This window comes from Leishmania braziliensis, chromosome 16, assembly GCF_000002845.2.
Source record: "Leishmania braziliensis MHOM/BR/75/M2904 complete genome, chromosome 16".
NCBI lineage: Eukaryota > Euglenozoa > Kinetoplastea > Trypanosomatida > Trypanosomatidae > Leishmania > Leishmania braziliensis.
The window spans coordinates 432,894-444,778 of NC_009308.2; the positions used below are offsets into that span (position 1 = coordinate 432,894).

The following is an 11,885-nucleotide window of genomic DNA, read 5'->3' on the forward strand; positions in this document are numbered from 1 at the left end:
TAATTCACTCATGTAAATTGCTCTACAGCCCCACCAAGTCGTCTTGAATACCGGAGAAGGGAAACTGGGGAGGGAGAGGAGAGGGGCACTACCACGCTGCTGTTGCTGCCTCTTCGGTTGTTATGGATGTTATCGCCTCGTGTGTAAAGAGGGTGAGTGTGTGCTCGTGCATGCGTCTGTGCTGCGTTGTCTGCCACTGCTGTTTTCCCCCTCTGTGTATTCCTGCGTGTGTGGGCTGACGCGCGCTCTCATATGAGAATCAATGAGGCGCATGCAAGTGTGCCACCTCCCCTCCTCTCCCGATACATCACACGCCTCCTTCCTTCCCCTACGGCTGCTCCTCACCGGAAGGGATGGCCGATTAGGAGCTGCGAGAGGGATGGAGTGTGCGGATGCGCTTGTGGGTGATCGTTTATATCAGCCACGTTCCAGTATTTTATTACTTGACTCGCGTGTTTCTCTTCTTGGCCCTTTTCATCTCTGCTTGCGTGGCCCGACTCGTAGTTTCCCCCCTTTCCAATGGCCGCTGTGTTTTTCGCCTGTGCCTCCATTCCCTTCCCTCTTCGCTTTCACCCACCACCTGATGTACAGCAGCGGGTGCACCCCGCGCCTTAGTTTCGCAGCACTGTTTTATATTTTCTCTCACTTTCTCCTCCTCTTATTCCTCTCAATCAGCCCTTCACCACTCCCCCATCTTCCACGCATCGCCATCGGCTCTCCTCCTTTGACTCCCGCCTTGCCCAAACACGTCTGATGTGGTGCCGTTGTTTTCTTCCGCTTCTCCACGTCACTCTTCCTCCCCTCCCCATCCTCTCCTGTAGCCTGCGAGCACAACGCATGACGGAAGGAAATGGATGGAGAGGGAAGGGCCTCGGTAATGATCAGAAGCGGTGTGCAGGCGGCAGTTCTGGTAGTGATGGCGCACAGAACTAGGCCCGATGTACTCAGAGACATGCGCTGCTGCGTGTCGTTTCTTCTCTCTCTCTCTCCTCTCCTCTCCTCATCCGCTAAAGCTGTTTGCTCACAGATAGCCAACGTGCTGCCGCTCTTTCGCACCTTTTCGCATTCTCCTTTGCCTACCTCTCCTCCTCGTCCCCCCCCCCCCCCCCCCCCCAATCAGCCTCAGCCTCAGCCTCAGCCTCAGCTTTAAGTAACTGGCGTACGTCTCACTCCGTGTGTAGAAGACGCACCCCATACATGTAAAAGGAGAGGGGGAGAGAGGGAGGGGGGGGGGACTGAGCGAGGAGGCGAGGGGGGTTGTAGAGCTGCAACAGACAGGCTTGTCTGCGAGGTCGTCTTCAGCATCGGTGCAAGCACATATGTGGGCATCGACAGTGGTCTGTTGATGTGAGCGAAACTGCAAAGCAAAGCAGAAGCACACAAGACAACGTGAAGGGGGGCGAGCAGAGAAACAAGCTCGCGAGGCGTGCAACTTTCATCAGCAGAGGCGGAAGCGGGTGTGCACCCACTCGAAGCAGGTTGTACGCTGGTGGCAGAGACAAGGATTGCACAGGTCGGCGTTGTGGATGTGCCACACACAATTATGTGCATCTTTTTCACTTGCCTTGCTTTTCCTTCGCGGCTACTCAACTCTTGTCGCTACTCCACGTGAGCAGTGGCAGTGTGCAGCTGCTAGAGGTGTGCTGCCTTGTGTATCTCCCCCTTCCCCAGGACGACGGCGCTCGACCGAACCCTGCTGCAATGCTACTGCGGTCACTTGCTCTGGATCGGCATGCAATGGGGCCACCCATCACAGGCTGCTGGGGTGGCCCCACTGCCTCTACGGTGCCACATCGCGAACACTCTCTTTGCTTCCTCCTCTTCCTCCACACTTAGTTTGCCGTTCGCGGGGCTCATCTCGCTTACTTTGCAGATAACGCCCACACACACACACGCACATGTATGCACACAGCAGAGATTCTTCATACACCACTGCATATTTTGCTCTTCTTTGCTGTTGGGTTGGGGGTGGGGACACCACTCTCGTCTTCAATCCTCGCCTCTCTCTCTCTCTCCCTCCCTCCCTCTCTTCGCACTGTTGTGTTATACAATGCTGCGACGTGTGAGTGGCGCTGGTGCTGCGGTGACCCCTACCCGTATAGAAACGATGGAGGTATGCGACGCGCTCTACTTGGGTAGGGGGGGGCGCCGCATCACGCCAACGCTGTCATCTGCAGCGGTGGCGACGACGACGACGACTGCAGTTGCCACGCCGCGGCGGCAGTTTTTTTGGTCGGGGCCATCAGACAAAGACTTCCTGCGTCATTTCGCGCCATCGAGCGCGCCTACAAAAGTGGTTTCACCGCTTGAGTCGCTTCGACCACCGGCGCCGCCATCTGCGTCGGATGCGCGGCCCTTCGGCTCACTGAACCGCACGAACAGCATTCGCCGCTATGTGAACGTCAATACTGCAGGGGCTTCGACGAGTATCGCGGACAGCAAGGGTGACACTACATCCTATTCTGCGACTTCCTCATCACCGTTGGCAGCGGCCACAGCGGCTGCGCCGCCGCGCATGGAGCTCTCTCGGCTGCTTCGTCGACATCACAGCGGCTCTTTGGCCATCTCTGCGCCCAGCAATGGACAACACGGCACTCGCCATGAGGAAGGTCTACCACAACAGCGGCAGGCAGCTGGTAATGCCACTGTGGCCAAGGCGCAGGCGGCCATAGCGGCCGCAACGGCAGCAAAGCGCCAAGCCAACACCACAGCGTCATTGTCCGCTTCCAACGCGTCGAGCGCGCAGCCTGAGACTGCCACTGGCGGAGTGGGCAGTCCCATGCACAAATCCAAGGCCTCAGTCAGTGAAGTGAAGAGTGCGTCGAGCTGCAGCAGTGACGCACGGGATCACTTGCAGGTATATAAAGAGCGCTGCACCATTGGGTGGTCGCCGGAGGAATTCTATGGCGTAGTGGCCGATGTAGAGCACTACTCCGCGTTCTTGCCGTGGTGCGCGAGGTCGGAGGTGCACACGACGCGCCGGGTTCGGGTGCCGCATGGTACCCGGTGTCTCGCTGCCAGCTCCAACTCTGCCGCCTCGCCCCGTTTGGCCACAGGGGCCGAGGCGGCAGAGTTGGAGCTCGTCGATGCCATCGAGATGACCACGACACTGACCATCGGCTTCTCCTTTCTGAAAGAGCAATACACGTCGCGCGTGACGCTCTATCCAGGGCGAAAAGTTGTCGCGGCTCTTTACGAGGAAGAGGAGGCTGACAGCGAAGCAGCGCTTCAAAACACCAACAGGGCCAGCTCAAAGGAGGTTGCACCCTCATGCGGCAGTAGCTCCACGCCAGGCACGGGCTGCGGCGACGGGCTTGTGCTCTCCTTCTTTAAGAAGGCGGCGTCTACGGCGGGGGCGGTCGCCAAGCGGTCGATTCTCCAGCACCTCCGATGTGAGTGGGAGTTCGCCCCGGTGGAAGGGAAGCCCCAAACGGTGGATGTGCTCTTCTCCGTGTCATTTGAGTTCAAGAACCCGATGCACCGTCATTTAATCATGTCGAATGTTGTGAGCCTCATGACGCACAGCTTTGAGCGTCGCTGCGAGAGCCTGTATGGGCCTCCGTCAACCACGAAGGTGTCACTGCCAGTCCTGTCGTGAGGCGCATTTTTCATCTCATAATTCCGTCGTCTTGTGCACTAAGAAACTCAGGATTTGCTCAGCGGGAACCGCAGGTGTTGCGAGAGAGCAGAGTCGGAGAGGGACAGAGACCGGGGTTAGCGTTTGCGTATACATGTATGTGCGCGATGCGGGCATTCAGAGGATACACACGTGCCCATGCACAGCAAGGAGCCCTGGTGCATGCAGAGGGAGAGAGGGGCAATGTCGACTGGGGGGTTGAGGATGGGGGGAGAGATGGTGGCAAGTGCGTGGATGAGCGACTGAACTCGACCCAAGGAAGAAAGGAGAGGGTGCCGCTCCGGTGGCTGAGTGTTGTATCAGAGAGCCCCTCCCCTCTTGTCGTTGCTCTCTCTTGCCTGGGCGCTATTGATGAACGCACGTTGTCGAGCCTGGCGGCTACTTTGGTGTCTGTGTTCGAGGCTGAAGACCAAGACGTCCGCTATTGCGTTCTCCCTCACTCCCTTCCTCTCTCTGTCTTCTGTCCGTGCGCGGGTGTCCCACGCCAGGTACGGTATCCACTGGCTTCTGGACTCCACTGCGCCCATACCCGCCTGCCTCGTGCGCGTTCCATCTCCCATTATCGCCCACCATCCCCACATCACATTCCTCGCGCTTCATTGGCGGCGTTGGAGAGGTGTGAGGCTCATTCGCTCAGCTCGTTAACACAGAGAGACAGCAAACATGTGTACACGTCTTCACGCTCTCTTGTCTCCCTCTTTACTTGGTCGATTCCCTCCCTCCCCCTCCTCCAGACACCCTCTTCCCAACGGGTGAACGGGGCGTGTGCGTATGGGAGTGGGTATGGGCGTGAGAAGGCGGGTGGTGGTCGCGGTGGGCACGCTCGAACGTGTGTGTGTGTGTGTGTGTGTGTGTGTGGCACTTTCGCTTCAATCCGGTGAGCTGCGCCGTATGTGCGCCATCTTCTACTCCCCGCCTGCCTTTCACCCCTGCCCGCACACGTGCCACTTCTTCCCTAAGCTTCGACCCTCTTCCCCCCTCCTCCCACGCTTACGGGTGTGTCCAGCGATCCTCTTCGGATTCTCTTTTTCCTTCTCTTGTTTACTTCCGCATCTCTGGTCTGTGGCGCGGTCACTCCCCTCCCCTCCCCCATTCCACCGCTATCCAACACGAACACACGTTTAATCGGGTGGCGCATCTTGTTGCGGACGTTGCACGTGCGGAGGGCGCGGCAGTCTTTGTGTGCGCGAGTGTCAGCGCCTGTCAGCCATGCATGCGTCGCCTCAACACGCACGCCGGCAGCGCCACCGAGGCTAGCAGGACGGACTGGCACGCAACGGCAACGGCCGGAAGTACGTGGTTATTTACCCCATCTACCCCGACCCCACGCGCCGGCACGTGCTGCGTTGCCCTATTCTCTCATGCATTCTCGCCCTCGTCGCACTTGTTCTGGGCGTAGTGTGAGGCACCTAGTCTACCACTGTGTCCTGGACAAGAAAGAGATCACCTGCTACTTGGTGTGGCAGATCAAGGAGACAAGATAGGAGAGGCTACAGACAGCGCCACGGGAGAGCACCCGAGAGGCGGCCCTGGCCATTCCCCCACTGCCTTCTTCGGTTTCATCCTTGCAGCTGCTGGTGCCTCGTACCAGACTTGTATTGAGCGTCGGCGCTGGCCCGAGAGGCTGAGCAGCCGCAAGCTGCCGTCAACGTTTGGTATGGAAAGTAAGAGCAGCGCGTTGCCCAGCGGCGGCGAGCGTTACTATGGCAGCCGCGACATGGAGTCTGACGCGTTCCTATACGCCAACTCGCGCATCTCAGACAACCCTCAAGTGGCGGACGCGCATTACGAGGCCCGCGTGGTGCGACGACGCAAGCTGGATTGAGATCTGCTTCTTCTGACCTTCTCCATGCCCCATCTTGTGCTGCCGTATGTGCCTGTGTGACCTGGATCATGACGGCCTCCTACTAAAACAACTAGGTTAACGAGTGCGACAGAACAACACGCCACGCCGTCAGCTTTATTGTGTTCCCGTGGTCGTGATGATCGCTCTCATCACGGCCATCGTGCTGGCCGTCCCACCCGAGATGCGACGGTGCCCCATCTACCTTTTCGCGGTCGAGGAGAGTCAGCTAATGGTGCTGCGTGGAAGCGCGCTTGAATAGGAGGCATAGATAGAAGCGCAGGTGACGCGGACCATGCTGATGGCGACGCACAACGCGGCATGTCTCAGCAGAGAAATGCTCGCGAAGAAACAAGCGAGGTGTGTTGATCAGCCGCCGCCGCAGCAGCAGACCCCATCCATCAAACCCTACTACCTGGGCTACGCTTGATTCCCAAGCTGTACAGGTGCACGGTAGCGATGATGACGCGGGTGACATGTCCGTAGCGCAGGGCATCCTGATGATTCTGCCTCCCCCCATCGAGTCTCTGCCTTCTGGCTACATCGCAGGCGAGTGGTGGCTACTACCAGTCTCCGCCGCCGCTTTTCAACGCCAGCAAGACTTCAAGGGTGCTGGATGAACTTCGTCGGAGCGAAAGGAGGGCGCACTTGCTCGTTCCCCCCTTTCTCTCGTCTTCTCTACTCTTTTTTCCCTTTTGTTTCTTAACACCCCTTCCGCGGAGCCTCTCACGCTCCTTTCGTCCCTCGAGAGACTGTCTTGCGTGTTCCTCCTCTGCTTTGGCTGCTTCCACTTGAATTCTCTCGCCGCACATGCGTTTCCTCTGCGCTCTCTTCTTGTGGTGTTCTCTTCGCCTTCTCTGCCGCGGCGCCTCTTGCTCTCACTCTTGTCCCTTTCCCCTCTCCACAGTTCACCCACTGAACTGGCGTGCCGTTGCTAGTGCGTGCCCGTGTGTGGGCCAACGCGTAGCCTATGCAAACGAGGTGGAACACCCACACACACATCCAAAGCAGCGGAACGCATGGCGTGCGGGGCCGGGGGGGGGGGCTGGGGGGGGGGGACCCCTGGCTGGATTAAACCGTCCTCCGTCCATCCTCCTAATGGCGCGAGACGTTGCTCAGAGCGGCAAGCTTGGAGTTTCTTCTCCTTTCTCGGCCTTTCCTTCACACAACCCTACCTGCCCATTCGATCGACCGTGCCGGTAACGGGGGTGGCGTCAAAGTGGCGGCGAATTGAGGCAGCGCTCGGAAGGACTCGCGAGGGAGAAATCTGTAGTCGTCAGTGCTTGAGCTTGTACGAGTGACGCGCTTCGTGGCTCTCCTTGCCAACTTCTTCGTTCCTCCCCCCCTCTCTCTCTCTGCCGCCTCACTCTATCCCCACCCCCTTCCCACTCGTGGTGATGCGTGTGTCTGTGCGCTTGAATGCGGGGATATCTGCTCCCTGGCACACTTTGAAGTACTCCACGCTTTTTCAGCCGTTGAGGTGGTGAAGAGACGCACACATCCCTCTTCCCCACCCTCCCCTCTCTGCACCTCCCATGCAAAGGCTTTCTGACTCGCCAACGGGGACCTCTGCCCATGAAGCAGCTGCTGTCGGCGGCGGCGGCGATGTGGATATCGCGGGGGTGCAGGTGCTGGAGAGCAGCGTGGACTTCCTGTCGCTCTTCTACTGCCACCTCACTGCCTGTCCGCCGCACGGGCCGTTTGTCTACTACACCGCCATGACGCTTCTAAGGCGTGCGAAGCGGCGGTATGGCGCAAGCGGCGGCACCAGCAGCAGCGCCGCGGATGCGGACATCGGCAACGCTTATGCGTCGTGGGGCATCGACGCGATGGGTCCGGACGGCGTATCTGCGGTGCTCCGCGCGCTGACGATCCCGAATGTGATAGCACTGATCGAGAAGCGCTATGACACGTCGCACTTGTCCAGTTGGCCGCTACTGTACGTGCCCGCAGAGATACGCGCCGCGGATGTGAACGCTTTGATGCGGCAGTCACAGCAGAGGTAGTGAAAAGCAGCTGTGGAGTTGGGTGTCAACGTCTTGCGATGGGATCGCCGCTGTGGAAGAAGTGTGCTGAGGGGAATGGCGGCTTCCTGCGTTGTCACTCGCTTTATGGTGCCTCTCTCCCCCCTCTGCCTTCGAAGGTCGACGTGAGAGCCAATCAAACTTTGAAGGAAACAAAAGAGACGAAAAGAAAAAGCGCAAAGATGGAGACGTTCGCGCACTGGGCGAAGGGGAGTGTGACGGCGTCTCGTGCAGGCCTGCCCCCCTCCCTTCCTCTCACTCACTCCAATGCGCTCGAGTCCATCTCCACACGCCCAACGCTGTGCTTCTTGCCCCCTCTTCGCTCTGCGTTCACCCTCCTCCAGTGGTCTCTCTCTCTCTCTCGTGTATCACCTCCTCGTTCTTCGCTTCCGACGCTCCCTCGCTGTTTCGCTTGCTGCATCCGCTCGCGCGCCGTTTTACTTGTGCCGCACTCGTTACGACGCTGGCTGACCGGTAACCGCCGGCCTCTCGTTTGTTTTATTGTTTCGTCTTCTAGCCAATCGTTCGACCGCACTGTCACACCATTGCTGGCTTTGATCGACGCCTACCATTACTCCAACCCTTCCCACTAAAGCCCACATTCACACCCGTGCACGATGACCTCACATGTTGAGGGACGTCTGCTGCGCCGCTCGGTACCCTACGTGGAGTCCTGGATCGCGGAGCTGGCACCCAAACCTGGAGTTCCTACCGCTCTCGCACCGAAGAGCAAGGCGAAGGGTGGCGCTGCATCGACTGGCACTGACAACGCCACGGCCATGTCGCGCTGCTGCTTCGCGGTCGGCAGGGTGCTGGAGGTGTCGCGCCACCCCGAGAGCGAGAAGCTGTACATTGAGAAGATAGACCTCGGCGAGACGCTGAACTCGCTGAGCAACAACGAGCCGCGCACGATCCTCAGTGGGTTGCAGGAGTTTGTAAAGGAGGAGGACTTTGTGAACCGCCTTGTGCTCGTGATTGCGAACCTGGAACCGCGCAAGATTGGTGGCATTCCGTCCGCTGGCATGGTGCTGTGCGCCTCCACCGGCGAGGACTCGCACGACCCCGCGTCGGCTGGGCAGGGGGAGCGCAAGGTGATGCTGCTAGACATTCCGGAGGGGACGGCCGTCGGGGAGCGCGTGGTGTTCGAGGGGCATGACATGCCGTACGAGCCAGTCCTGAGGAAAAAGCTCGCCAAGAACTTTGAGGAGGTCATGAAGGATGTGCGCAGCAACGCCGACGGTGTGGTGTGCTGGCAGGGGAAGCCGTTCCAGACTTCGGCCGGCGTCATCAAGGTGTCCCTGTGCAACGCTCGCATCTCGTAACCAATAAAGAAGAGTAAGACAACAAAGAGAAGGGAGGGTCTTCGGTGTGTGCTTCGTGGAGGGGGCTGCGCACGCGGTGGCTGTTCCCCCCTCCAATTCAATACAGTTCCCCCCCCCCCCCCTATCCAACTTGCTTCCCAGTCAATGCCCCCCCCCCCCCTCTTCGAGGACTCAAGAAGAGACGTCTGCGCTTGTGTGGCCAGTGTCCGTGGGTTTCTTTGGTATGCTTCCACGTGATGTCTCACCGCTTGCGTAATCCAACCCTTCCCCAACGCGCTCCGTACGACACATTGCGGCAAACACGTTCATTCCTCAACGCCTTCCCAAAACCTCCCCGGCCACAGGTGGCGCGCGGGAGGGGCAAAAAGACACTCCTACCTGGACTCGAACCAGGGTTATCGGATTCAGAGTCCGAGGTGATAACCGCTACACTATAGGAGCGCTGGGAATGGGGGCTCCGCGCTCCCGCTTTGGCCTCCCCGCCACCGGTGTGAGGGGGTCGGGCTGGCACCGGTGCCTATATTTGGCGCGAAGGGGAAGGGCGGGGCAGGTGGCGGTGGGTGAGGGGGTTCCGCGGCGTGGCCGGCAGCGGCGGTCATTGCGTGGTGTGGGGGGCGCGCCGGCGGCCTTCGGTAAGGGCGTGCCGTGCGCGAACCGCCCCGCATGTGGCGAGTGTCCCTCCTGTCACGCAGGAGGGGGGAGAGGCGGGCGAGGCGACTCGCGCCCTCACCATTTCAACGCTACGGAGGCAATCGAATCATCGCCATCTCGGCATTAACGGCTGGGAGAGGGTTGCGGGAGTAACGCAGGGTAAGAGAAAAGCGACTTGAGTAACAAGGCGGTGTGGGGGAGACGGTGCAGCTGTTCAAACCAGTGGCCGCTCCCACGACGTCGTCTTGGTTTCGTGGTTAACGTAGAAGGTGCGACCAGTGCTGGGATCAACACGCGCTTCCCACGGTGCCGGCAGCGTCGGTACCGCCGACCTTGGCCCGTTCCAACTCGTCTGCCGCGTCTTGTCATTCGCGTAGAAAGCGTGTTGTGACAGCGACTCGGTGCCGCACGTCGACCTTGCCACCGCCGGCGGTTCCCACGACGTCGTCTTGGTTTCGTGGTTAACGTAGAAGGTGCGACCAGTGCTGGGATCAACACGCGCTTCCCACGGTGCCGGCAGCGCCATCGCCCCACTGCCACTCGCATGGGAGCTGACGTTCGCGACAGTCGGCTGTGGGCGCTCCCACGACGTCGTCTTCGACTTGTGGTCAACGTAGAATGTGCGCTTGGTCTGCGGGTCTGTGCGCTCCTCCCAGCCGTCCGGCAGCGCACTACTCGGCTGCAGCTGCGTCGAGTGCGGCGAATGCAGTCGCGCCGCGCGCCACGTCTGCACCTGCTCCTCCAGCTCCAACTGTTTTTGCGGCCCTAGCGGGTGCTGCCACGTCGAACGCGTCCGCCCCGTCGCGTCCGTGTGTGCGTAGTAGTGGCGCTGCTGCGCTGCATCGTAGACGAGGCCCCACTCCACTGGGAGGGTGGTGGACACCATCGGCTCACCAATAGACGTCGCTGCGCCCGCGACACCGTTGGTGGCTGAGAGGGGCGACGTGCTCGACAGCGGCGGCATCGCGGATGGCGGTGAGGCGTGCTGCACCACCGTCCGTGGTGACGTGGCGGTGGTGACAGTGTGCAGCGAGCCTGTCTCGAAGAACGAGGGCGGCGCCGGTACGTTCACCCGGTCAAGCGGCTTCGCCATTGCCAGCACCGGTGGCGGCCCCTGTGGAAGCGTGTGCTTGGCGCCATCGCCATCGTCCCTGGAGGATGCGCTGCTACTGCGTCGAGAGGCCGGCGACGAGGGTGGTGCCGTCGCCACCCTCGTCTGTGGCCCACTGGGTGGTGCAAACAGGTTAGACACTGTAGGCAGCGGGGGTGGAGCCACCGCGGTGGCTGCAGTTGCTTTCGGCATCACTACCGTTGCCCCAGCGCCAGTGGTCGACTTCCGCTGCTGAAGGCGCACCTGCAGCGACTTCAGCTCTGCCAGCGCGGAGACGGACAAGTTGCCCTGCTCCTGCTGCTGCACCAGCGCCAAAGCAGCGACAGCGGCCTCTGTGCTAGGCAGAAACGTGACGCCATCGTGCTTCGCCATTGTCGCCACGCCACCCGTTGCACCATACCGCGCTGACGCGTAGCCGAGCAGTTCCTCTGCCACCTCGTCGCCCTCGTACACAGCGAAGACAATCTCGCCACACTCACGCGACGCCATCAGCTCCATCGCCGTGGAAAGATATGCGTTGGGCGTCACCAAGCAGAAGGCATGCGCCGCATGGCCATGCGATAGCACAGCGCTGTTACTGCCATTGACGCCACCTCCGGCGGGCAGCAACGACAACTGTAGCATCTTCGTGCATAACGCGGCATCAACCGGGGTGCCGGCGCGGCCGTGGATGCTTTCCAGAACGTGGGTCTGGAAGCGCAGACGGCGTAGGGTGGAGATGACGCACGTGCGCGGCCCCTCCTCGAGCCCTTTGATGAGCGCAGAGGAGAAGAAGATGATACGGGAGACAAGGGTTGTCACCGCGGTGTCGGCACCGGCTGGCAGCAGCAGCTGTTGCTCAATCGCCGTCATGAGCCGGTCCACTGCCGCCTTCACTTCCTCCTCCGAGGTGGGCCGGAAGCCGCTAAGCAAGTAGTCGCCATCCACAAGAAGGTGCATGGCGCTGGTGGTCACCCTATGCTGCTCTTATCTATAAGAGAGAGAGGAAACACGCAGCGCTGCGGTGACAGCAAAGCGAGACGACGCGGGTTGGAGGCGGAGGGGGCTGTGCAAGCGGTGAGCTCCTCACTGGTGCGCCACAAGTTGCAGCAACGGACGAGTTATGTGTTCGTGTGAAATGGCGAAGAGGGAAACCGAACGTAGGTGGAGGCAGAGGGAGAGAGAAAGAGATGCGATGAGGATGGGAGACAAGAAGCCCAGCGAACAAGAATATATATGTGTGTGTGTAGGGTGTGTCAGCAACGATAGGGCCAGTGAGCGAACCGTAAAGAAGGGGGGAAGGGGGATGCGAGGGGGT

At 60.2% G+C, this 11,885-nt stretch overlaps 4 protein-coding genes and 1 non-coding gene across 5 annotated transcripts; 3 read left to right on the top strand and 2 right to left on the bottom strand.

Moving 5' to 3' along the window:
* Positions 1–1,732: 1,732 nt before the first annotated feature.
* On the top strand, positions 1,733–3,598 carry LBRM_16_1140 (conserved hypothetical protein; the record flags this gene model as incomplete). Its single annotated transcript, XM_001563666.2, has 1 exon — positions 1,733–3,598. One exon carries the CDS (start codon positions 1,733–1,735, stop codon positions 3,596–3,598), a length of 1,866 nt encoding a protein of 621 aa, XP_001563716.1.
* Positions 3,599–7,015: 3,417 nt separating this feature from the next.
* On the top strand, positions 7,016–7,486 carry LBRM_16_1150 (conserved hypothetical protein; the record flags this gene model as incomplete). Its single annotated transcript, XM_001563667.2, has 1 exon — positions 7,016–7,486. The coding sequence occupies one exon, from the start codon at positions 7,016–7,018 to the stop codon at positions 7,484–7,486; it is 471 nt and encodes a 156-aa protein (XP_001563717.2).
* Positions 7,487–8,283: 797 nt separating this feature from the next.
* On the top strand, positions 8,284–8,826 carry LBRM_16_1160 (tyrosyl or methionyl-tRNA synthetase-like protein; the record flags this gene model as incomplete). The annotated part of the gene is made up of 1 exon (XM_001563668.1): positions 8,284–8,826. One exon carries the CDS (start codon positions 8,284–8,286, stop codon positions 8,824–8,826), a length of 543 nt encoding a protein of 180 aa, XP_001563718.1.
* A 369-nt stretch (positions 8,827–9,195) lies between these two features.
* LBRM_16_tRNA1 lies at positions 9,196–9,267 on the bottom strand. Its single transcript has one exon. It is a non-coding gene; the product is annotated as a tRNA-Gln (tRNA).
* A 424-nt stretch (positions 9,268–9,691) lies between these two features.
* On the bottom strand, positions 9,692–11,527 carry LBRM_16_1170 (conserved hypothetical protein; the record flags this gene model as incomplete). The annotated part of the gene is made up of 1 exon (XM_001563669.1): positions 9,692–11,527. The coding sequence occupies one exon, from the start codon at positions 11,525–11,527 to the stop codon at positions 9,692–9,694; it is 1,836 nt and encodes a 611-aa protein (XP_001563719.1).
* Positions 11,528–11,885: the final 358 nt, after the last annotated feature.